Here is a 25,733-nt window from a genome sequence, read left to right on the forward strand (position 1 = left end):
TTGTGGTGGGTGGGAGAAGAGGAAAATGCCAGTGACACCTGAACAGGCCAATGGGTCAGAAAGCTGACTAGTATCTGCTGATTTGTGTCTGGCCAGTAAAACACGGAACAAGCGGTGTGTCACTGTGGGACCACTTTGTGTATGTTTAGCAAAGGTCAGACCAAACCCTGAAAATGGAGGCTCACTGGATATCTTTCACTAATAAGCCCATATCGAACACAGTGAGAATCATGGCTATGGAGGATTGTTGCACAGGTCCAAGGCACGTGGTCTCCCAACTAAAGACCACTTTCAGTGGGACATGAAAAATAAATGACATCACTAACTCTGAATTGAAGATAAATGCATATTTACTGACCCATCCGTGTGCATTGCCTACAACAACACTAAGACATCAAAGGCTCAACAGTGTTTGCTGTGAAAGATCATTCAATTTTCATTACGCTTAATTTAGTCCTTGCCTTCCCTTCCAAATTTAGCACTGATGGTCTTTCATTTGTCTGCTGAAGTGGTTGAGGGGAATAAACACTTCAAGATTATACTTACAATTTAGTCACGTTTAAAAGACCACAGACTCTGTCTGAATTCTAGTTCATGGATTTTATTATAGGCCAAAAATAATTGGGTGTAAACACATTTGAGAATCAGCGAAAATAGGTACATAAAAATCAATACAGAGCCGAAGCTACGCATATAATTAATTCGGAACATAAGGCATAATGTGACAAACTCTAGAATTTAAATACAACACAGAATTGTGGCTGAGTCTAACTCCTTATTCATTAGGAAGGAAAGGATGAATTATCTTTCCCTACACTACTCTCTCTAAGGGTCTTGGCTGAGTAACCTTTCTTTCCCAAAGGTGTCGGCACGTGTAGACTTCCTAAGAAGTACTCGCGTCAAAATGGGTCAAGATAGCTTAAGGCTATGGAGCTCGCTCTTAAGATGCTCCTTCTCCTCCGAAAATGTAGGAGTCTGATCCTCTGTCCCTGCGCGTAATAATAAAAGACAAAACTCAGCTCCTCCTAAATGTACCACATGACAAATTATTTCACTTGCAAGGTTCCCCGGTAGCTTTCCGTTACTTCTTTTAATTAAGTTCTTCTTGTCTTCCAGTGGCCTTGAGGTTCAGATAGGCCAGGCACAGAAGATATCCTCCCTTCCCGCTTCTCAGACTTTTCAAAGACATTCCGGTTATCTCCTTAAACTAAGAATAACAAGGTCGAATTCCTGTACCTGCAGTGGGATGAGAGCATACTGTCCTGGCGCACACAAGAGATTCATTTAATTATTTCTTTAGTAACCAAGGATTTTGAAACTGTCAACAACTTGCGGCTCGGGCCTACAGTGCAGGCAACTTGAACAACACACAGTTACAATTATATGAATATAATGTCCTCCTGCACATTATACATACATGAATGATAATGTCTCTAATACATATAAATCCTAATTAAAGGTGCACATTACATTTCTATGTTTAAGATGTAGAATAAATACATTTGATAAATATAATACACTGCAAACGCTAAAAACACATGTTGATACGTTTGATTATGAATATAATGCACCAATACAATGTAGAGTGCTGTAAACGCTCTATCAGTCTCCTGTCATGAACCCCCGGAAAAGAGGGCAAGCAAAGTGTGAAATAATATATGTACCGAATTTAGTTCATTTTAATCACCTTGTTTATATTTGACACACAGCTTGAAACGCTGTAAAGTGTTCAAGAGCAGTTCAGCTTCATTTTTCTCCTAGGACAGATTGTAACTGTTTAATTGCTATTCCAGCCATTTCATTGAGCAGGGCAGCAATTCCACATTGTAGTTAAATAATTCAGCAAGTAGCTGCAAATTCCCCAGGAATGTTATCAAAGCAGCTAATTATAATAGAGCAGATTTTGCCATTATCATGCGTTAAAGAAAACATGTTGAAAACTACAATTCTGTAACAATGGAGAGAAGCTATGGAAATGTAAAAAAAACTGTGAGAAAAGCAAACTCCATACACTATTCAAATACAAAAAATCAAATGGCATGGAAACGCACATGCCTAAAGGTATTTTATATCAATATATGCGGATGAAATATTAGGCATTTTTAAATATCAAGCATTGACAAAGACCATAGTTCTGGCGTTTGTTTTTTTTAAATGAAAGGGCATCATTGATTGACAATTTTGTATGTGCCTTTGTGTAGATTGGTGAGTGGGTGAATAAATAAATGAGCGAAACGGAGTGCGATTGAGTGAATACACAGAGCAGATGAGTATACAGGTAAATGAATTCAAGAATAAATAGGTTAATGAATGCCTGGATGGATGAACAGGTGAGTGTACAGAGATGGAAGGTAGTGTGATGAATGAATAAGTGCAAGGGCAAATGAATGCGTGGGATGATAAGTGAGTGTGTAGATGGCCATGGCTAGGGAGCGGAAGGTTGTTATGGTCCCTGTGGTGGCAGGAGGTTACTCTGCCCTCGTGCCACTCCTGCTCATTCATCTATTGATCCCCCATGTGCCATTCAACCTTCAATCTTCTGTTCATCCATCCGTCCAAGTACTCACTAATCATTAGCAGACATGTGGCAGAGGCCGTAAAATCTGGGCTAGAGGTATGTTGAGTGCGTGCATGAAAACGGCAATGCAGTAAAAGAGGGGTAGGACTGTGTAACAGGTTAGGCACACTGAGTAAAAGGAAACATGCTTATCTTAAGAGTTAAACTGGATGCTCAAAATTAACTGTCCTGTATTTGTAAATGACAGGATGTAGGAGATAAGCCTATGTGCTACTGACCACATTCTGACGGGGAAAATGTTGTTGGGATTTCCAAAGCCTGACTCTTGGATTATCTGCAGTTGTTGGGAGGTCCAGAAGCAACACCATGGGCAGCAGAAGCCCATACTTCGAAAATTCACTAAACTAGTACTCCCCCTTTAACAGGGCATGACTTGTATAGAGGCTGAGTCATTGATGCACGTGCTGTCATGCAACTTTCACAAAAGGTCCTAGAAAATCATTATTTGAGCACCAGACTAGAGTAAGTAAATGGGGCAGATTAGGAGTATGAATGAATGAATGAATACATTTATTGTTTCAACTAATCAAAATGTTACAAAAGGCTGGGCGTGGTGTGTCCATCCACATACCTTCTTCGATCATTGATAAAAAAAAATTGTATAATTTAATTTGACTGATATCGAACAATTACCCAAAGTGTAAAATTAAGAGGCTATACAATTTGATATATATTCACTAGTTTGAAACTGTGATCAGCCTTTAGTCCATGGCTCGATCTTCACTTATAAATTCCTTAAGCTGGTGTACAGATTTCGCTAGTCTGGCCAATCCCATGAGAATCTCCAAATTAGAAAGAAGTTTCATTGCATCTGGACAGGTATGAGTGCCATATTTAAAAAACAAAGGTTTAAGAAAGTGCTGCATGCGTCGTTCAAACAGGGGAGATGTACCCTTGGTGAGCCAAAGACTCCTCGTACAGATTAGGAGTACTTTTCTCAAATGGGGAGTCTTGAGTGGAAGCAATACACAGTATCTGGAAATGATCGGCCAGTCTCCAGGGCGATCAAAGACAACTATATGCTAGATAATTCAACCACTTGAACTGACAGAATGTAGACTAGAGTCTGAAATGAGATCCAGGTAATACATTTCCATATCCACTAAACAAGCTAAGATGTATCTTTCCTAGAGACCCATTCGTTGTCTTTCCAAGCCAATTAAAATAATCAGGATCCAATCATCTGAGTACCACCTGCTGTAAGAGAAGGCTAACTAATCAGCTATGAGTTAAAGCCACCCTAGACATCACTCGGTAGAACATATGGTTACAAAGATTTCAAGGCAGTATGGGCAAGGAGCTCCTTAATAAAACGACACAATCTAAACATAATGCAGAAAAACTAGGCTGAAGAGGAAAGGTCTTTTGAGTGGAAATCTGTTTCTTTAGGGGCTAACAGGAGCCCAGCCTCGGTATTATTAGCACTCTGGAACTTGTCAAACTTTGAAAACAGGAACACAGACCTGATCCCAAGACTACAGTCTCTAGGCTCAACTTTTAAAAGTAAGTACTGGTGTTGCCTGCATACCTCCTGCAGTAAGAAGTGAATTGGTCAATAGAGGAACAAAATAAAAGCTCAGGTGTGGCTAGAAGTCACATCTTTATTTAAAGACAGGAAGTGCGCCTCAGTTTCTTCTTCTTGACCACTGAGCGACATTCCTTCCCTCACAAGCTGAAAGCTACACATACATCAATGCCAGTAGTCAGGCTGTGTCGATGGATGCTTTGAGGATGGGTTTTAGTGCTTCACTGATTGGTATGAGTCTTTGATGACAGCGTGGTGGGGCAAGGATCAAATGATGCCTATGAGTGGATGGCATTCATTGTAGCAGCAGTTTCGATGGTGGTGTTGGCGGGCCATGAGGTCAGGGTTCATTTTCTATCTGGCTCTGTTAATTTGCACTATATGGTGAAATAAAAATCTGGAAATATCGAACCCAGCGGTGCCAGTTGGATTTTGACTGCTCCAAGTGGAAAGCAGTAGAAAAGTGTGAGCATATATAGTGTTGGCAGCCATCTTGTGTCTCGGTAGAACAGGGGCACATGAAAACAGTAAAACAAACATGCAAAACAAGAAAAGGGAGCAGGGTAGAAACACCCTGACCCCCTAGGCCTGCTCAGGGGGTCCCACAAGGACCCCCCAGGGCCCAAAAAAGGATTTAAAAAAAGTAAACATTTGAAAATAACAAAAACGAAGCCCGTGCTCCCGCGCTTTGTCTATTTGAACATGTGTGGGGGCCCCATTCCCCCCACACTGCCCTGGGGACCACAAACCCGGGGCTTTGCATAAATATTTGCGGGTCACACGGCCTCCCTGCAGCCCAGGGGCCCGCCACCCCCCGGGGCTATCATAAATTATATTTGCGGGGCACACTGCCCCCCGCAGCCCCAAGGACAGCCACCCGGGGTTTCTTTTTAGAAAAAAAAATTACCTGTGTGGGGGGGCTCAAGCCCCCCACACACCCCGGGGACCACCACCTCCCCGGGACACTAATATACAAATTCGGGGGTCCGTTACGGACCCCCGAGCCCCGGGGACCACCACCTCCTCGGGACTGTGCCATAGGTGGAAGGAGGGCTGCGTGGCCCCCCTCTTGGTGCCAGTTATGGCCCTGGGGACTGCCACCCCCCAGGGCAAGCTCCGGCAGCGTCCCGGGGTGCCTACCCCCGGGACACTGCTGTTTGCAATGACAGGGCGGGAGCCTCGCGACACCCGCCCTGTCATTGCAAACTCTGGATTGTTTTTTGGAAGAGATAGCAGGGAACCTGCTCTCTCTTCCAAAATCCAAACCAGATTGCTTTTCCACACAGGGAGCTGCATGTCAGCAGCTTCCTTGTGGAAAAGCAATGTCGGCTCCCGCAGGAGGCGGGCAGCCGGCAGGACCGTGGGGGAATTGGGGACCCCCCACGGTCCCCAACAAGAAGCCAGGCCCCGGGGGATGGGGTCCCCGGGGCCATGATTGGCCCGGGAGGGGGGCCCCCTCCAAATATATATATATATTTTTTTCAAAAACACTGGCCATGCCCCAGACGATCGGGTCCCCAGGGCCGAATATGGCCCCGGAAGGGGGGTCACATGACCCCCTTCCATTTAAAAAAATAAAAAAATAAAATAAGGGTCAGGCCCTGGGGGATGGTGTCCCCAGGGCCAATAAAATAGGAAAGGAAGGGGGGCCACACAGCTCCCCTTCTTAAAAAAAGAAATTTAAAAAATGACCGGCATCGCGCCGGGGGCCCCGCCCCCTCCCTGCAGCACTCTGCAAGCGTGCCCCCAGGTGCATTGTAAGATGGGGAACTAATTCCCCTTGAATACTGGGGGTCCCTGGGGGCCAACTAGCCCACCAGGAACCTCCAGTATGCGCCAGGGAGCTGCGTTGCAGAGAGGTGTTAAGAGGCCACGGCCCTTTTTAACCTCTCTGCAACGCAGCTCTGTGGCGCTTATTGGAGGTACCTGGTGGGCTAGTTGGACCCCAGGGACCCTCAGGATTCAATGGGCCTTTATCCCCCAACTTAAAACGCGCCTTTTAATGGGGGTGTTAATGGGGATGTGGTGGGCATATTTGCAGCGGTGAGGGCAAACCTTATATTTTGATGCCAGTGAATCCGTAGTATATGCAGGTAATTGGGAGAAGTGTATATGCTAAGGTAGTGTCACACATAAAGGCTGAACACGATTGCAAGGGAATATTTAAATGCTGGAGGTGAAAGCAAATATTTGAATGTTAATTTATGAGAATGCTCCAGTAATGTGGCAGGGTAGTGGATATTGGATTATATTATAAATAGCATCGTATATCTAGATGACCGGAGTGTTACACATGCTCAGAAATGTCCCAAACATCCATAATAGAGATCGTTTATGGCAATTAATGTTTGTACTTGAGAGGTGCTTTTTAGGACGAATCCAATGGTTTGTCACAAATGCAAATTACTTGGGATAGTTTCATATGCCTATAATTTTGGTATGCAGAATTAAGGCAGTTTTTTTTACTCAGTTTAGGTGTGAATTGCTCTTGCAGATTACTTGAAATGGTTATATATATATTTTTATAATTCAGGTATGTGATATACATTTATTTGAGTGGGATGTTGATGTCTGACGTGAGTGCTACAAAGCTATTATTTGGGAAGGGATAAGGAGAGGATATCTGGTAATGAGAGGTAAACAGAGGCATATCCTTCTATACTAATTAAAAATTACAGTTAACAAACCAAGAAAACTCTTCATATCAGGATAGATCATGTAGCAATCTAGTGCTACCTGCTAGAGATCCCCAACTGCCTTCTTAAGTAGGATTGTTGCTTTCCTCCTGAGGGACTACTCTTCTTCTCTCCTGGGGGTGCCTTGCTTGATGCTGCTTTCCTTTCATTTGGTAGCTTGTGCTGCTCTCTTCTCTTGGGGAGTGGATTGGGAGTCTTTCTTTTGTGTCATCTGCAGGTGGCTCTTTCCCATGTATTCCTTTCTTCGGGTTCTGTTCTGTTTAGCTCTCCTCTCCCTTGGCCCATGCCAGTTGTGCTCCCACTTCATGTGGCCCCACCTCAGCAGCCTTCTTAAATGGGACCTCATACTGCTACTTTCCTCTACTGGTACTGTTGCTGATGCCGAGTGTTACTTTGGCTTATGCTCCTATTCTCCATCTTGTAGCTCCCAGCCGGCTGCTTTAAGGGGGCCCCATCCTGCTGATATCCTTGCATGGGACACCCAGCAGACAGCTTTTCTAGCTTCCTCCTTCTGCTCTCTTCGACCATGCCCCCGTGTGGCTCTTCTCTCCTCAGATCCCCAGTAGTCCTCTTCACTAGTTCTCTGCTCTCGCTCACCTCATTGTTATTAACCCCCAGCACCTCATATTACAATACCTTGTACACCCTGACCGCAACAGACCCCACCACGAACGCCACATGCACCAACCAGCTGGCCTCCTGGGCCTACGTTAATGACAACAAAGCCCGCAAGGTCATGAACTCAATCCACTCAGGATCCCCGACAGACCCCTGCCCACACCACGTCTTCAACAAAGCTGACGCAACCATCGCACCCCAACAACGGAAGATCATTAGTGTATCCTTCAACACAGCGACTTTCCCGGAATACTGAAAGCACGCCGAAGTCAACGCCCTCCTCAAGAAGCCCGAGGCGGACCCCAATGACCTCAAGAAGTTCCGGCCCATCTCCCTGCTCCCCTTCCCGGCGAAGGTCATCGAGAAAATCGCCAACATGCAGCTGACCCGCCACCTCGAGGACAACAACATCCTAGACCCATCCCAGTCCGGATTCAGACGACACCACAGCACCGAGACAGCCCTCATCGCAGCCACAGACGACATCAGGCGCCATCTAGACAACGGCGAAACTTCAGCCCTCATCCTCCTGGACCTGCCAGCCACCTTCTACACGGTCTGCCACTGCACACTAAGAACACGCCTCCAAGAAGCCGGAATCCAGAAGAAGGCCCTGGACTGGACCACGTCCTTCCTCTCCAGCAGAACCCAGAGAGTCTGCCTCCCACCCTTCCGATCCAAAGCCACTGACATCATCTGCATACCCCAGGGCTCATCCCTCAGGCCGACCCTGTTAAAGGTCTACATGGCCCCCCTCGCACAAGTGGCCCACCAGCACAACTTGAACATCATCTCCTACGCCGACGACACCCAAGTCATCCTCTCCCTCACCAAGGACCCAAACCAACCTCCACGAGGGAATGAAGGCCGTCACCGAGTGGATGAGGAGCAGCCGCCTGAAGCTGAACTCGGAAAAAACAGAAGTCCTCTTCCTCGGCCCCACCCCCTCCGCCTGGGACGACTCCTGGTGGCCGACCACACTGGGAATAGCTCCAACACCCATGAACCACACACACAACCTAGGATTCATCCTCGACTCCTCCCTCTCCATGTCGAAGCAGGTCAACGCCGTCTCCTCCACCTGCTACAACACCCTCCGCATGCTTTGCAGGAATTACAAGTGGATCCTGACCGAAACCAGAAGAACGGTGACCCAAGCCCTTGTCAGCAGCAGGCTGGACTACGGTAATGCACTCTATGCAGGAATCCCGGCCAAACACCTGTGATGACTACAATGCATCCAAAACGCCTCCGCCCGACTGATCCTCAACGTCCCTCGCCACAGCCACATCACCTCCCACCTAAGAGACCTGCACTAGCTCCCCGTCAACAAGAGGATCACCTTCCAAATCCTCACCCACGCACAAAAAGCACTCCATAACACCGGATCAGCCTACCTGAACAACAGACTCAACTTCTATACCCCAGCCCGCCAGCTCCGCTCCCCCAGCCTCGCCCTCTCCGCCGTCCCGCGCATCCAACAAACAACCTCCGGTGGCAGATCCTTCTCCTTCCTCGCCGCCAAGACCTGCAGCAGACCCAAGACCTGCTCACCTTCAGAAAGCTCCTCAAGACCTGGCTCTTCGAGCAGTAGCAGCACCCCCTCCCCTCAGTGCCTTGAAACCCTCACGGGTAAGTAGTGCACTTTACAAGTTCATTGATTGATTGATTACAAATGCTTGAAAATCAGCAGACTCTACTGTAGCTTGTCTCGCAGTGAAGAGCCTACAATGTACAGGGTGGTTACGTAAGAGAACCCTGAGGCAGCAGCCCTGCTGAGGAAATGACAGTGGCACCCACATCACCACTTTACTAAAGCGTGGAGCTGGGTGACTGGCATCCCTGTGGCAGCATTGGAAAGGAGGGAGGTTTGTACCACTTGTTGAGGGGAGATAGAGCAGATAGAGCAGCTCAGAGGGAATGCTATGCCATTATGCACACCGTGTTGAATAATAATAACCCCACCACTCTTCTAAAAATCTGGTCATAGGCAACAAAAGCATGGTATTGGGCTTTGCATGGGTATGACAATTCACAGGCTATGGCTAGTGTGGATGGGGTCCTAGGACATGCCTACTTACTCATACTTTGTGTGTTGTACTTGCTGCAGCATCATCACATTTAAGTGGTAGTTGTGTTAGATGAGCAGGCGCCTCTCAAGATTGTATATGGTTCACAGTCCTGTCTGTATTAATGATCTCTGCACCTATGTGCAGTGTCTTACAATTGCTCCACCTTTACTAATCTTCTAGCTATCATACTCAGTGTTGTTACCCAAAAGCCCTTTAGTCCTATTCCTGACACTACCAATGGCACCATTAGATACAGCATTCCATTTGCTTCTCATGCAACAGTGCCCATCAATATCATCTCCTTTTTTAATTTTATTCAAAAAAATGTTACTTAGGTTAGCAAAAAACACAAACAAGGCATTTTTCATCAGAGTACTCAGCCCCTTTCAAAATAACATGTCACATAAATGTAGCAAGTAGCTGCGCAATAGATGAAAATGAAAATGATGTGCACCAGCCTGCATCATCATGATCTATATCCATATCCTTAAGTCATGCATTGGAGCAGATTTATGAGAGGATTTTTTCTCTATGGGCATGGAGTCTATACATTTATGGATCGGTCACTCAGCCCATATTTTAGTATGTTTCATTGGTCATTGCCAGGATTTGTATACGGGTAGTTATAGGGCCACGCAGTGGTCCATAAATTTGGCTAACCATTCAAAGGGTGGAAAAGACTCATTCGTCCATTTCCTCTCTAGCTCTCTTTTGGCCACTAAGAAGCCTGTGTGCAAAAAGGCCATTTTATATTTATTGGTGTCTAGGTCTGCTGTACGGGCAAGTCTGGGATTGGGTCTAAGGGCCATCTTAGCACCTCACCTATGGCCAGCACCTTGTTCCAAAATTGTTTCATTACAAGGCAAGACCATACCATATGGAAGAAATCACCCTCACTCACACCACAACAGAGTTAGTGGGTAGAGGGGATACTCTCATTGCAGCCAAAACTTAGAACTTGTAAAGTAAACACTGTGATGATAATGCAGTTGTATTAACCCAAACTGTAGCATTATCTTTGGTTATAGCGGTCCATTCTTGGATCTCTCCAATTCTCCTCAGATAGCTCCTCCAGGGCAGTCTCCCATGCCATTCAGAGAAGGTGAGTTTTTAGGTATTATTAGATACAAGAGAAGAATAGATGAGTGAGATTTGCCTCTGCCCAATTTCTCCTGTTAAAAGCTGGACATCCAGGGCCTTAACTCTTGGTGGACAAGCCTCTAATATAGGTGTGATTGGTGAGTCACTACTGAAGGCACCGATAAAAAGTTTCTTTTGACATATGAAAAAATTCCTGGAGATGAAGGAAAGGGTCCATGGTGGTCCCTGCTATGACATCCCCTAATGTTAAGTTGTTGTTCTTGTTCCACCCCTGGAATCCCTCCAATTCCACTACCTCTTGAACTATGGTTCCCTACCAGAGAGGGGCCTTCTGGATAAGTTTACCCAACTATCCCAAGTCCTCATACCAGATATCAAAGACTCATCTAACATACAAGTAGTGAAAGAAATGGGTGACCATCGTGGCTCATCTCTCATTAGGAGAGGCTGGGTGAGTCTGTGTGGAAAAGAACTAACTATCGATCACTACTAAATGTGTGGCCGTGTAGTAGGACTGTTCATCTGCCATGCTAATACCGTCCTCAAACGTTGACTTGCAGCAATTACTTACGGCAATCCTCAGTGTCTACCCTCCCAGAGAAAACCCCTACTCAGGAAATTAAACCATTTGAAGACATTACCAGGGACTATATAGGGGTAATTTTGTATTTGTTATAGAAGTCATGGCATTGCTACTGTCTTAAAGATGGCTGCTCTGCCCATCAACAACAGGGAAAGGGGTTAGACCAGAAAGCAGTATCTCTATGTAATTTGGATATTTCAGCTTGAATATTGCAATCACGTGCTTGGTGCTCTACCCCAGAAACATACACCACCAAATATTTAAATCCCTCCGGTGTCATCTGAAGACAAGTGGCCCATCGTAGATTCACAGGTTCCAGGCATATAAGGCAAGCCACCAATTTAGTATCGTCAGGCGCATGTTGTTTGGGGTCTGGCATCCCCCCGAACAAATACATTCTTGGCTTGGTAGTTGGATCAGGGGTCCTTGAGTCTGATCTGCTATGTTTTTGTGCACAAAGGCTTTACTTCCTGTGCAAAAACTAGCCTGATCATAATGCAGACACCGTTGCACCATGGAACAAGGCAGCCCTAAGTGCATCATCCCATGGGGAGAGAAGAACTGTGCCATTACTTTGAAGAGAGGGTGCAGTTCTGCTCTCTTCAGGTGATGCAGCTCCTTTGTTTGCTGCACTGTATTGTGCCACTTCTTTGTAAATATTCACCTTAATGAACTGGTTAAAAAAAAAAGTAGCAAAACTGCACTCATAGAAGTACTTCTTGAATGGATGTAAATGTTCTACTTTTTAGAATCCACAAACATTATCAGTAGTAGGCTTAGACCGCTACATTAGTTTCAGGTTTCCAGGCATATTTCTGACAACCAAACACTCAAAAGGTGATGGGGCGAATGCTTGCAAATAGTCTTAACCACTAGCAATCCCCCGGGATAGCACTCCAAACTGTGTTTTTCCCAACTGTACCACTCTAGGCAGAGGACCTGATTTAGGATTTAGCAGGTGGAGTAAAGACAGACAGGGTGACAGGGCCCTTTACTGCCTTTACTCTGCAGCCCAGGGGACACCTTAATACATTGGTAGGAACTGCTGCGATGACTTTTTCATGTCAATGTAGGAAAAGTTTGATAGATGGCTCAGTCAACATGACGGCTGGTCGTCAAACTTTTCCAGAGTTTTTCATTTTTCAAAAACAAACTCCCAAGCAGAATTTTGTTACTGCAAAATTAAAAGAAATAATAATGACCCACACACCAGTTTTCTCCCATGGCATGGGGTAATTATTTTTTTCTTAATGTTCCTCACTGGCAAAAAATACTTGGAGGTAACGGTCAGTAAAAAACAAAAGCCAACTGACTGTCCACTCTAAATAGGGCGGACAGTAGGATAGTTTTTTGATGGCACCTACTCCGGCCTGTTGAAGGACCTTTTACAATGGCAGAGTAAATTTTACTCAGTTGGCATACAATTTGTGATCAGTGTGACTCAAAATTGAGTGGACGGACCTTGAGTTGCAAACTCTACATCAGCTCATGAGGCCCACCTAAAGCAAATCAGTACTGACCCTGCTCCCCATGAGAGTAGTTCAGCCTGAACCTTTGTCACCTCACACATTCACACTGTGTCCCATTGTTTTTTAAGTTGGGAAAGGTGACATTCAGATCCCCCCGCCGAATCTCACTGACTAAGCTACGTCCCTGAGTATTGTTGATTTGATTTGATTTAAAGGCCAGTATATACATAAATATATGCCCTTAGTACAGAGTACGGCCTGAGGGCCCTAAATGGAAGGACAAGCTCGGACAGGGGGGGTGCCCATACATATAATAGGCCCAACCACACATCAAGAATCGATTACATCTTGCTTGATGTGTGCTTGTGGAGCTCAGTGAGGGATATGGTAATATTACCTACAGTTGAAAGTGATCATAATCTGTTGTCCCTCACTTTAGCTCCGTGGTGGTCTGTCAGTGGTGGAGGTCCCGTATCTAGCGCTATAGTTGACTTGGGTGAGGCGGAGGTATCCCTTTGCGGTAGACGCTTGAAGTGGTCAAAACTTCTCCTGTTTGCCGGAAAACTTGAGGCTGTGTCCCAATTATTGGCCTTAGCCCACCAGAATTTAGGCGTAGTTGAAGGGGGCTCGGGGGAGGCATGTGAAGTATTTTGTGGACTAACTGGGGCCTTGACAAATTTGTTTACTGTGCGTAAGAGGCATGGTGGGGCAAAAGAAAGGGCCAACAAAAGAGATGGCTGGTACAACCACAACTGTAGGGAGGCGAAAAAAAACCTAGTTGAGGCAGTCAAAGCAAAATCTCAAGTTAGGATAAAGGAGGCTAGGAAGGTCTACGCTAAATTGAACCAGTTAGCAAAGAAGGAATGGGAGGAGAAATTCTGGGCAGAGTTGTTGGTTGCTAGTAAGGATAAAGATACTAGGGGGTTCTGGAAATTGATAGGCTCCCGTAATAGACCCGGCGACACTCTGAGAACTTGTACCATCCCACCCCAGAATTGGTTCCGTTATTTCGGGGCCTTATATTCAGCGATAGAAGGGCCACTAAACGAGCCAACTCTACTTTCCTTTTCAATGGAGGATAGCTCTTTTGGCTTGTTTACATCCCGGGAGGTGGAGAATGCCATCAAAACCGTGGTCCCACTGAAAGCTGCAGGCCCGGATGGGCTCCCAGGGGATTTACTGCTGGCCTACCCATCGGATTGGGGTCAAATAATTTCGGCCCTCTTGAATGCTATCTTGGAGGGCGGCCCGATCCCAGAGTCATGGAGAGGGGCAGTGGTAGTCCCCATATACAAAAAGGGAAGCAGAGACATTCCAGGGAACTATAGGCCAATAAGCCTGATTGACTCTACACAGAAAGTTGCTGGAAAAGTCATTCTGGGGAGTATTCTTGAATGGGTGGATGAGAACCAAGTCCTATCGGAATTTCAAGCAGGCTTCCGCCCAGGAACTGGTACAATTGAGCAGGTCTTTAGGCTAACATTACTGCACTGGAAGGTGGTGGAGCTGGGCAAGGGCAGTCTTTATTTGGCCTTCATTGACTTGAAGACTGCCTTTGACCTAGTTCCCAGGGAAGAACTCTGGAGGGTTCTCCATCGCCTGGGCCTGCCCCCGTACATTTTGTTCCTTTTAATGAAACTCCACACGAGCAATTTTGCCCAGGTTCGCTGGGGTAGAAATGGCAAAACAACAGATAGGATTCCCGTCTGTAGGGGAGTCAGACAGGGTTGCGTGTTAGCTCCCACACTTTTTTCCCTCTATGTAAATGGTGTGGTGGAGCATCTCCTAAAGGAACCTGCGGACGCACCCTGTCTGGGGGGTGTGCGGATCCCAACATTATTGTTTGCGGATGACACTCTGCTCATTTCAAAGACCCCTCAGGGGCTCCAGAAGTTGTTGATCCGCTTTCAGGACTTTTGTGAATCTAGAGGGCTGGTGATAAACGTAGAAAAAACGAAATATCTTATACTACGCCCGCCAAGGAAACTAGGTCAGTCCCTTTGGAGAAGGTGACCGAATTTGACTATTTGGGTTTACGCCTGAATGATAAAATGAGTTGGCCTTCACACATTGAAAAGATGGTCCTGTGTCACAAAAGGGTAGGAGGTGCTTTACTCAAGGAATATCATGCATCTCCCAGATCCTCAGTGGCGCCTGCAATTTAGATTTACAAGGCAAGGGGGGTCACATCTGCCCTGTATGGAGCGGAGTTATGGGGTCACTGCAATTTGGAACCCTTATCCAAGACTGAAAACAAGTTCCTGAAGGACCTCCTAGCTCTCCCCCTGAGCACCCCAACAGTTCCAGTGCTCTTGGATTTGGGTTGCAAAAGTATTAAAGACCAAGCCCGCCTTCGTCCATTGCTCCTGTGGTCCCGCATATGGAGGGTCCCTGAATTAAAATCCTATGCCGACGGCCTATTGGAAATATTGAACATGGGGGGTTGGAACAAGATCAAGTGGCTGAGGGACACAAAAACGCTTTTGGGGGTACTGGGCCTAGGAGATTGCTGGACCTCAAGATCTGCCCCTCCTAAGGCAGTCCTCAAAAAATTATATTGGGATTGGGTTTCGTGTCAACTAATTGGGAATCCACATCATTGCAATTCGACGGCAGCGTTTCTCAAAATAAAGGATGTGGTATTATACGAACCCTACATGGACCTAATTACTATGCCACTGGACAGGGCCCTTTACTTCAAGTTTAGAGTTGGTACCCTACCACTAAAAGCAACTATATCGAAGTGGAAGTCCTATGCCCATTTATCCCCCTTTTGTGCTTGTTGTCCAACCAGGCCCGAGACGGTGGCACATGTACTCTTCGAGTGCCCAGACTACATCCATCCCAGGAGAAACTGGTTGAAACCCCTTTTCAAACGCTTGGGAACACGTATGCATTCGGTGGCTCTTCGAATTTTACTGACTGATACCTCTCCACCTATAGTCTGTGGTGTCTCTAAATTTTTAAAACGTTCCTGGTTGATTCGTTGCAATAGATTGACTATATCGGTTTAATTCTTTTTTAGCTAATTTATCTTGGGGAGCTCCCTAAAATTTTTATTTCTTTTAAGAAATGTATGACATACGTGTATTTTCTCCTAAAAAATGTTGTTTTTAATGTATGTTATGCTTGTAAGATATCTTTTGCATATCGAATAAAGCTTTCAACCAACATAAATATATGCAGGATTTGAAGCACGCTGGTACCAGATATTTGGGGGTCATGGAAAAAAAAACAGGAGATAATCAACATACAGTGATACTCTTTCAGAGACCCCGAACACCCACTCAAATTCCCTTTATATTTTATCAAAACTCCTTTACATTTTAGTGTCAAAGCATTACTAGCAAAGACTCCAACTGATGCCCAATAAATGCTGAACTTGCCTGTATGCTTCTTTTATTTTGGGATAATGTGCTCTGAAAAGCTGTTTAATCTGCCTCTAGTTAGACCTAAAGAACAATGCTGGCATTGACCAATTCTTACATGCTATAACCGCATTCTACTCTGAAACAGATCATTGACCCATTCGTTGAAGTGGAAATCATAGGCCTACCTGCGGATTGCTGCAAGGAGCAGACGCGAGTAGTCGATGACAATGGTAAGATGACAAACCCCATTGTGTTTTTTGATGTTACCTTTCAAGGGTGATAGGGCCTATTTAAATCACACTTTCTCCTACAGGTCTATATCAATTGCTTGCCAAACGCCCTGGATATTGTAAGTTGAGTGGGTTTGCGTGTTTTAACAGCGTAACAATCCTAACATAATGGCTAATAATGTTGCTTGATTTTGCAGCTCACACATTTGCTAATGCAGTTTCAAATCCATTACTAGAATTTAAAATTTTTAAAATATTCTCTGTAGTTTTAATTAATTGACTTACTTTCTTAATATTTTTATGCCACGTTAAGATAACAGCTTGTGAAACAAGCATTGGCATAGCCAATAGGTATTGCCTTTGGGACCTTATAAGTGTTTAGCCATGCAACAGTTGATGCTGTTGTACCAATGATATTGTGCTGCATAACTAAATACTTATAAGATCCCAAAGGCGAGCGAGACCTATTGGCTATGCCAATGCTTGGTATAATAGGTTGGTATAACTTGGACAAGGAGATGCATTGGTGACAATTTAGAAACACTGAGAAATAGGCTTGGCGTACCTTGCTACACAGTAATCTTTGTGTTTCATTAATCATTCCATCATTGAAGTATAATGCTGTCATGTCAATATCAGTCTAACAACTAACAAGGGGCACAGAATGTCACGTGAAAGAGTGTTATACACTGCTCTGTGGCCTGGGGCATCTCAGGACAAACCCAATAGTTGTAGGGTGTTTAAGAATATGGAAACGTCAGTTGTAATGGAAGATTTTTTTAAATTGTAATTACATTTATAGTGTTTACTACCCAATACGATTTGTTTAATCTCTTCTTCAATGAAGTATGCCAGTTGGACCTCTTGGCTTTGAGAGCACAGACCCACAGCATTGTTAGTGAGTAGTGACCGATTACCTCCTAAAAGTAGCAGAAGTCGACCTGCCCCCCATTGAAAGTCACTGAATTATGCGGTTTAGATCAGATGTTTTGTAAAGAACTCAGTCAGCTGGCTCATCAATGCTGTCCTCCCAACTACAGTAACAGGAACTTAACTTCATACTTGCTGTCAACCATGCAAAGGCACGCTTCATGGCTTCGACAGACGAGTGAAGCGTTAATTAAATTATACAGTAAATAACACAGCCCAGGAACAGTTTACTGCCCGCATGCCACTTTCTAAATTCCACAAGGAATGCCACTCTAACACTGACGGTGTGCGGGAATAAGACGGCAAGTGCTCAATAACCCACATGCACTACTTCAATGAACTACAGCTGTGCCCAGTCCTTTGTTTACCCGGTGCCCTGCCCACCCCTGTCCTTACACTGCGATGCGGGCGGCATAGAGGTGCTGCCAGAGCCCAGGGAGAGATAGTAGCAGAGAAGCAGAAGGAGGCCTGGGCTGTGGGGCAGCAGCTGAGCCCATGGGCTGGAGAGTCCCCGCATCTCCGAGGCCGGCAGCACTCACAATGGACTAGATCACCCTGTCTGTAAACACGGACAGCTAAGGACAACAAATTCTCCCCGGAAGCGGTAGCAACAGAACAGTACTGCTTCCTGTCTCCTGTCAGGCTCAGAGGAACGCAGCAGCCCGGCAGAGATGACAGGCAGGTGAGGAGGAGGGGCTATGGAATTAGAAAGAAAGAACTAGAGGTACAGAGCGAGAGTAGAGCAGTACAGCAGGAGAAAGCAAGGTTGGCAGGGCTTTAAGAGGGTCGGGTCTTGTGCTCCCCACTCGGTAGAGAGCGAGGTTCAGAACCAAGAGCGAGGGGGGGAGGGGGGAGAAAGAGTGATGGGGAGGCACAGAAAGGATGCGTGTGGGGGAGAAGGACGTACAGAGGACCCACGGCAGAGGATGAGTACTCTAATCATGTTAGCTAAATGCTTTTTAAATGATGAACACTGAAACAAAAGGCAAAGCAGACGTGCAGGATTTTCCTTTTTTAACACCTATACGTTCAATTCAGAATATGTGGAAATGAAGACTACGCCTTCATCTGGCACTGGACCAAATAATTTTTTAAAGCACACGCAAAATAAAAGCTGTGCAGGAGTGAATAACTAATGCTGATTTTTTAAAGCACACGCCACATGCGTGCTTGTAAAAGAAAAAAAAGAAAAACGCTGCTGGCACTGCAATCATCAGGGTGCCCGCAAGCGATGAGCTTAATGAGCCATGACGACATAGGAAAGCCAGATGGCGCCTGTGTGTGTAACCATGTGCGTGACCGCATGCTTGAGACCACACAAAAAGCATGTGGTCAGCTTTTTGAAGCCTCCTTACTAAAAGTCTCGCAAGGGCCGCGCATGCGCTGGCTCAGGCGAGACCTAAAAATGGAACCAGCTCACTACTAATTCCAAAATTGTTTAGTGCTGTTCTCAATGCTTTGCTTAAATTCTGTGCCTCCTTTAGATTTAGATTTTCGAGTCATGAAGAACCCACGCCATAAATATCTTGCCGCCGCTTAAAAGGTTTGGCTTTTGGCACGAGTACAGACCACAGATTCATTTTACTTGGAAAGTGTATGGAGTTAAAGGTGACAGGACTATCCCTGCTCATAGGTTTAGTTTGCTATCTACTGACAAAGTGAAAAAGACGTCCTTCACCGAAGGTCCAGCCACATGTCCCAGGAAGCTTAGACCCTACATTTTCTTATGCTAGGACAACCGTAGAGAACCTTGTTCAGTTCACTGCGTTTATTGATAGAATTCAGTTTTGGAAAGAGGAACTGCTTGGACAAACAAGCATTGGCAAAAAAAGTGGGTACAATGTGTTGTGCTTAATTTTCGACAACAAGATCTTTAATCCTGTGTAGATACAGCTGTTTCCCTTTCAGAGTTAATGAAACACGGATGGAGTGTGAGGTCAATGTTTGCTTCTTCTGGGCATCATCGAATCAGTTAATGGCCACTTTCTATAGTGCTCTATTGCCAGATTCCTTGGAAGAGGGTTGGGTTGTTGTAGGTGGTCCTGTCGACGAGACAACTGGCCCTAAAGTGTCTTAATTGTACCTATTTGTGGAAGCCTTCAAACAGAGGTGTATGTTATTGTTTGTTGCACAATTCGTTTTTTCAAGTCAAAGTCATTAGTCCTCCGGCACTATGTATGTAGCGAGGATTAAACAACATAATTGTATGAAAGGTACTGTAATGTATTATATATGAAATTAAGATGAGTCCATGTTGGAAGACGTTAAGGAAGGCTGATCAATGAACCAGAATAGGCAGCCATTGGACTTGTGCCTGTGCACTTCTGAGTTTAGCATAAGGGGAAGAACAGATCAATACTTTGTCTTTGAGATCTAAAAAATGTGGTATATCGTTACTTATAATTGGAATGCTGAGTCAAAGCTATTCCTGAAATGCGAAGGTTAAGGGACGTTCCATGACAGCTAGTTCATTTTATTCACTAAATGCTTGTCCTTAATTGCGAGGATCATAAACAAAAAGTTGCAATGTAATAAATGATCCTATAACATTTCTACTTAACTTCATATACTATTTGATTTTTACATTTTCAGGATTTAACCCCGTTTGGGAGGAGACGCTCACATTTACCATACACATGCCAGAAATTGCACTAGTCCGCTTTCTCGTTTGGGATCATGATCCTATAGGCCGAGACTTTGTGGGACAAAGAACGGTGACCTTCAGTAGTCTTATGCCTGGTTGGTACATTTCCCATTCATTTTTAAAATTAAATAAGTTAAAATGTTAATTAATGCAGTTATGTTCTTGGTATTGCGCTAAATTATGTTGAGAATTCAGTGAGTTAGTGACAACATTTACGTAACTTGCTTAACACTCTAAAACAAATTTATTTAGGAAAATCTACTTGGAAATGAAGAAGAGCAGATGTTAAAGAAGGGTCTTCTTGCTGAAATAGATCATAGAAACTCTGTCCACCTGAAAACCTGGCTATAACCCACTACATTCCAAACAGGTCAAGGACAGTAACTATGATGGACTTTTATTCCAACTGATTAGGCGTTTCTGACTTGCAGAGCTTTAATATCTTTTCTCACCCTTCATATAGAATAGCCAAACTTTCTGAAACACTCTTCCTCCTTGCCATAACCCACCAATGCCTTACTTACCTCCAGTATATTAAAAGGAATAGGGTAAGCCTTGGTCATGTGTTCTTGTTTCACTTTTCATGATCTGGCTTGACTGTGTATTACATGGTCTTAGATAACTAGATAAAGTATGTAGTTTTCTCTGGCAGCGACACAGATGGGAGGAGGCAGCTATTAACCTACATGGAATTTCAGACCTGGTATGACAGTGCAACTCTCACCTGACCTCTTAGCCCACACCAATATTATTCTGCAGTTCTTTGCTTCCACACAAATACATATCTATTCCCATATTATTTCCTGATAATGCTTCACATTACCACACAATATTCCTTTAAAGCCCGACCTATTGGCATTGCCAATGCTTTTTCTTCACCTGTTGGTCGCCCCCTTTTGTTCACTTTCACTGCCTTGAGTGTCGTTTCTACTGTTATGACCACTCCACTTAATTCCTTAGTTTCTTTTTTTAAGAGGCCTATTCTTGAGTCTACTCGTGAGTCCCCTACCAAGCATGACTCTTAAAACTGCCCCAATGCAACTAGCCAAAGGCAATGCCTGTCTTTCAGCCCCACTGATGACCTCAACCTCCACATAACAACTACCCCCGCTTATGGGCTCATTCTGCTACTTTCTCTTCCCTTAACTCTTTACATGTATCTTGTGTGGCCACTGCTTACTGCTGCCAACTCTGGCTGAGTGTGCAAAGGTTCCCCCACCTTTCTTCCCCTGCCTCAAAGTTCCTTCATTTTATGTTTTTCCTAGTCCAATATCGATAGACTAAAGTACTGCCTCTTCCACCACAGGCTCTTGAGATGTACATGACAGTGCTGATATGAGTACATCATCTTGCTTCATGTCATGCCTTTGACATTCCGAATGTGCACCCTGGTCTACGTATAGACCACTGTTCGAAGTGGGTAAAAAAAAAAAGTAGGGGAACTGTGGGTGGAGACTCAGAGGGCTGGGATAACCCAAGGATTTGATCAGTGGGCGGAGTCAGAGGTGTGGCCAGAATGTGCAAAACATCCCATTTTTAGTATTTGTTTGGCATTTCACTGACCAGTTACAGCTTATTGTGTTATTTAATTCAACCAATGGATACACTTGTTCATTTAAGATTTAATATGAGTTATTGGCATTTAAATAAATTCACAAAGTGGAATATATTTCCTATCACACAATGTCCAAAATGCGCTACAAAGTGGAACTACAAGCCGTTTGTCTCCGAGCCATACAGTTTCTGTCATCAGCACTTCTCTCCCCTTCTTTCACAAGACCAGTTCAAACATGAATGGCAAAATATCCTAGTTTGCAAATGTTTTCTATATAATTATGGCTCTGCCCTATTTGCCACATACTATATCATCCACTGCATAATCTTACAGATTTAACTAATCATTTTTGTAGCTTAAACAGATAAACAGTTACTAAAAAACGTGACTTGTGTTGCTGCAAAGTGGACGGCCCTTTGACTGATTGGTTGACTGATCACCCTTCTCACTGCTGCATTTGTATGTTACACTGGTACTAATGAGGCAGAATCTTTGCAGAGACTTAACATGTGTAAAAATGTCAAACTAATAAAGTGTAAGAAAATATATTGCATTATGCTGCAGCCTTTTTTTGCCGCATAGTTTAGTCAACACTGCTGCATAATTCCAGTGGCCCCAGTGCAGGTAGCACATGTTAAAAGTGCTTGTGCATGATGCAGAGAGACTGTGAAGTTTGCAAACATAGTTTGGTGTGCGTGCAAATCTTGCATTGCCGATCCATGCTGAGTTGCAGCTACTACTGCTGAAACAAGGCCAATGGAGGTACCAGTGGGTGTGGCTGACTGGCCTCGAGGGCAGAGCCGGCATCAGTGCTGGTGGCGCCCTGTACAACAATGTTTGTTGGTGCCCCCCCATGACCACCTACGCCTCAGACTCCCCCACTACCATGCTTTAAGAGTTCAACCTCAAGGCTACATAACCACACTCTTTCTCAGATGCATTACATTTGATTAACAGTGCTGCTCATACCAGTGTTGCGTGTCAGAGCACTTTACATCACACACACTACTCCGAGACAATCATTTATACGTGTGTAAATCTCTGTATAGGAAATGTTGCGTAAGACAAAGGACTACAAGGTGTAGAAGTCACATGACAACCATACTAGTAGGCAGTATAGTTTAATAGCTCACTGTTCTCTGTTAGGATTTTAACTTATAAACTGCAAGTAACAAAACGATCTCTTTGACAAAATCAGTAATCCACTCACCTAGTTAGCATGTTCTTTGCAGCAGGCACATTAACACTCTGCACTACCTTTCCAGGAGTCAACCCTTCCACTAGACAAAATTCCAAACTCTTTCTAAGAAGAACATTAATCACCGGAGTTATCATGACATTTTTATTGTTGCTGAAAATTGCTGGAGGCCAGGAAGGAGGCAGCAAGATTTTTTAAAACATAATGCACTTGCAAACACTATGCCCCCACCCTAAATAGGTGCCCGGTGCAGTCACACCGTTCTCATTGCCTTAGCCTGCTCAAGGTTCCTGTGACCTCAGTGACAGAGTCACAGTGACTGGATCACTGTTGCTCTAGGGTGTGCTGCTTCGTAGGCCTGCCCGCAAGACAGGAGATGAACTTCAGTATTGATTGTGGTGGACAAGCATTCAAGGTTAACCCACACTTGCCACCACGAGTGTCCACTTGCTGGTGCTAAGACACCAGGGCTTCTAAGGTCTAGCAGGGCCTTCTAAGGTCTAGCATGCGAATATGCTACTTCAGGAAAGTTGTCTGGTGGACTGGTCATGAAGGGCGAACCTTGAATCCCCAGATAAAAATTCAGCAGCTCTGGCCATAGTGCCACATCCTCTCCCTCACTGAACACCATACTGCCCCACTGACAGAAACTCTCACTGCCTTCAGCTCCATTTTTACCAAGTTCAAGGCACACAGCAATACATTCAAAGCTATATTAGTCAATTATTTCATAGCAAAGAAAAATGCTATAGACTCCACCTAATAAAATGTATCTGGATTCAGACTGAAACTTGTCAGAGCTTGCCACTGGCAACGTTCATAACGTGCATGTGTGAACATGGCAACTACCCGCGTCAGCACATGTGATGCAAGCGGCGCAGCTCGAAACCACAACTCTGTGTTTCTGTGCGGCACTGTCTGAAGAGCATGCGCTGAAGACTGACTCAGTTCTTTTAAAGCGTCACACTGCTCTCTTTTGCACCAGTGTGCAGGGGCAACAGAAAGCTATAATGTAGCCCAATATTTTAGCTCCTCTTGGTGTCTCTGTAACCTGCAGCTTTGTAAACATTATTGAGAACACTGTAAATTAGCTCAGAGTTTACGTATTTACTGGTTACTTTATAGAACTTTTAATTACTTTTTTTTTTAGGTTATCGACATGTGTACTTGGAAGGACTAACCGAAGCATCAATCTTTGTTCACATTACAATTAACGAAATATATGGAAAGGTGGGTAAAAATTAGAAATGATCGCACACACTTTAACTCCACTGTACCATAGCCATACTGGATTGAGAAATAACGCAAACCCTAACACAAAATGTGTTTTACATTTCTGGTTATTGCTGTATTAATTTTCAACATTTTTTCATGCAATTGAATTGCAGGCTTCTTATTCAGTGCCACGCCTTACAGTAACTATTTTAACAGAATAGTTTTGCTCATGTTGCCTTGACATTACTTTGTAAACTTTAGTTCTAACATCTGAACATTTCAGATCATGCGCTAGTTTTGCTTTTCGAGAAAGTGCAAATGTGTGTTAAGATTTCATACCGACTGGCAATTGTTTTGTTGAAAACGTCTACTTGATTCAGTGCATGGTACACTCTCTGCTTTTATAACGTTAACGTGATGAATATTATTTTAAAACAATACGATGCCATGCAAAATGTATGTCAAATATGTCAAATATGCTTTAGTAGGAGACAATAGTCCAATGCCTACCAATATTGTCTTTAAATATTTCCCTAGTGCTTTCAGTACAATAAATTCCACTTTGCGACTATGTTCGACTTCTATTTTTCAGATAATTGACACACCTAAGCTTTAATGTTTTTGTCTAGTCTGTAATAAATTATTAAAGATTTATAGAGCGCAACCGCTACTCAGAAGAAAAGCATGTCTGATCCCAAAATAACATTAAGAAGTAAAAATCTAAACTGAAAAGCCAGGTATTGAGGAGTCTCTTGATTTGATTGAGTCTGTATATTTTCATTTTCATTCTTAAATTCCCATTTATTCATTTGATTCTGTAGAGTATGAAAAGCCTTGTATTGGTCAAACAAAGACCAATGAGGAATCTTAATACACGTTAGATTGCTCAAAACTGACTTCCTACTACATCCTTCTTTGTAGATGGCCAGATGATAAGGCAGCTGTATAAATACTCTGTATTATAGGTAGGCTGCTTGACATTGCAACTAAAAGCCTCATTTTTGCATCTTTGTGCACCTAGTAAATACCGATACTGTCAGGTGCAGAATTAAGGGGTGTGCAATTACGATAATTGAGACAAAAAAAAACTTTAGGCTACGGCATGTAGACCACATAGCAATACCACAGGCTTTTCCCACTTCTCAGGTGCAAAAACCTGGAACATACAGTTGTACCTTCACCATTTGCGGAAGGGTTTTCCTGTTGCTTATTATGGAGGCACTAACCTACTGGGCACAGTATTAATGGCCCAGTTAAATCATGATTCAGACACGAATGCTCGAATCAGGTTGAGGGCAGACACAACACACTATCCCATTATAACATACTCTCGGCCCCTAAGCCCGTCTCTTCGTCAATGTTTTCCTTATCTAACTACACTCACATCTCTTTAAAAAAGTGACTAACTCCGTTTTACCACCACCATACGGTCATCAATCATCAGCATGAACTCACTCGAATAAATCATTTATTCGCTACATTGAAACTCATCCAAACAGTGCTCCTCTACTTTCGTAAATCACAAGCACAAAGGATCCCCTTTTTGATTTAAGTAAATGTATCATGTTTCATAGTTAATTTTGAGGCAAAACATTACTTGTTTCTTGCACCTTTTGAAATTAATATTTGTATTGCTTGACAGCGAATGGTGCTTGCAGCGACTAAGTTGTGACTGCATAAGCTAAAAATGTATTTCTTTCCATTTCAGTGGAGTCCATTAATCCTCAATCCCAGTTACACTATATTGCACTTTCTAGGAGCCACAAAGGTAGTCTATATCAGCATGTACTTGCCAGGCACAGCTTTGTTGATTGGTTCCTGCTCGCATGACTTGCAAACGCCATGTCACTTCATTTTCCTCAAAATGAACATTGTTTTATTGAAACCATGCCATACTCTCCTTGTTAATACTTGCATTTTGTTTGTCTCAGAGGAGAAACATTTTGGA

The 25,733-nt window shown here is 44.1% G+C and overlaps 1 protein-coding gene across 6 annotated transcripts in view; it reads left to right on the forward strand.

Moving 5' to 3' along the window:
• Positions 1-25,733, forward strand: part of PLCH1 (phospholipase C eta 1) — a 942,696-nt gene that overhangs the window by 911,921 nt on the left and 5,042 nt on the right. For 4 of the 6 annotated variants that reach the window (XM_078667769.1, XM_078667764.1, XM_078667765.1 and 1 more), the window contains 4 exons: positions 16,159-16,243; positions 19,766-19,912; positions 23,721-23,800; positions 25,494-25,553. In XM_078667769.1, the coding sequence (XP_078523895.1) occupies positions 16,159-16,243; positions 19,766-19,912; positions 23,721-23,800; positions 25,494-25,553 (372 nt within the window). The remainder of the gene's footprint in view (positions 1-16,158; positions 16,244-19,765; positions 19,913-23,720; positions 23,801-25,493; positions 25,554-25,733) is intronic. The other 2 variants (XM_078667766.1, XM_078667768.1) reach the window with 1 other exon arrangement.

The sequence above is a fragment of the Lissotriton helveticus genome, chromosome 11 (genome assembly GCF_964261635.1).
Source record: "Lissotriton helveticus chromosome 11, aLisHel1.1, whole genome shotgun sequence".
Classification (NCBI taxonomy): domain Eukaryota; kingdom Metazoa; phylum Chordata; class Amphibia; order Caudata; family Salamandridae; genus Lissotriton; species Lissotriton helveticus.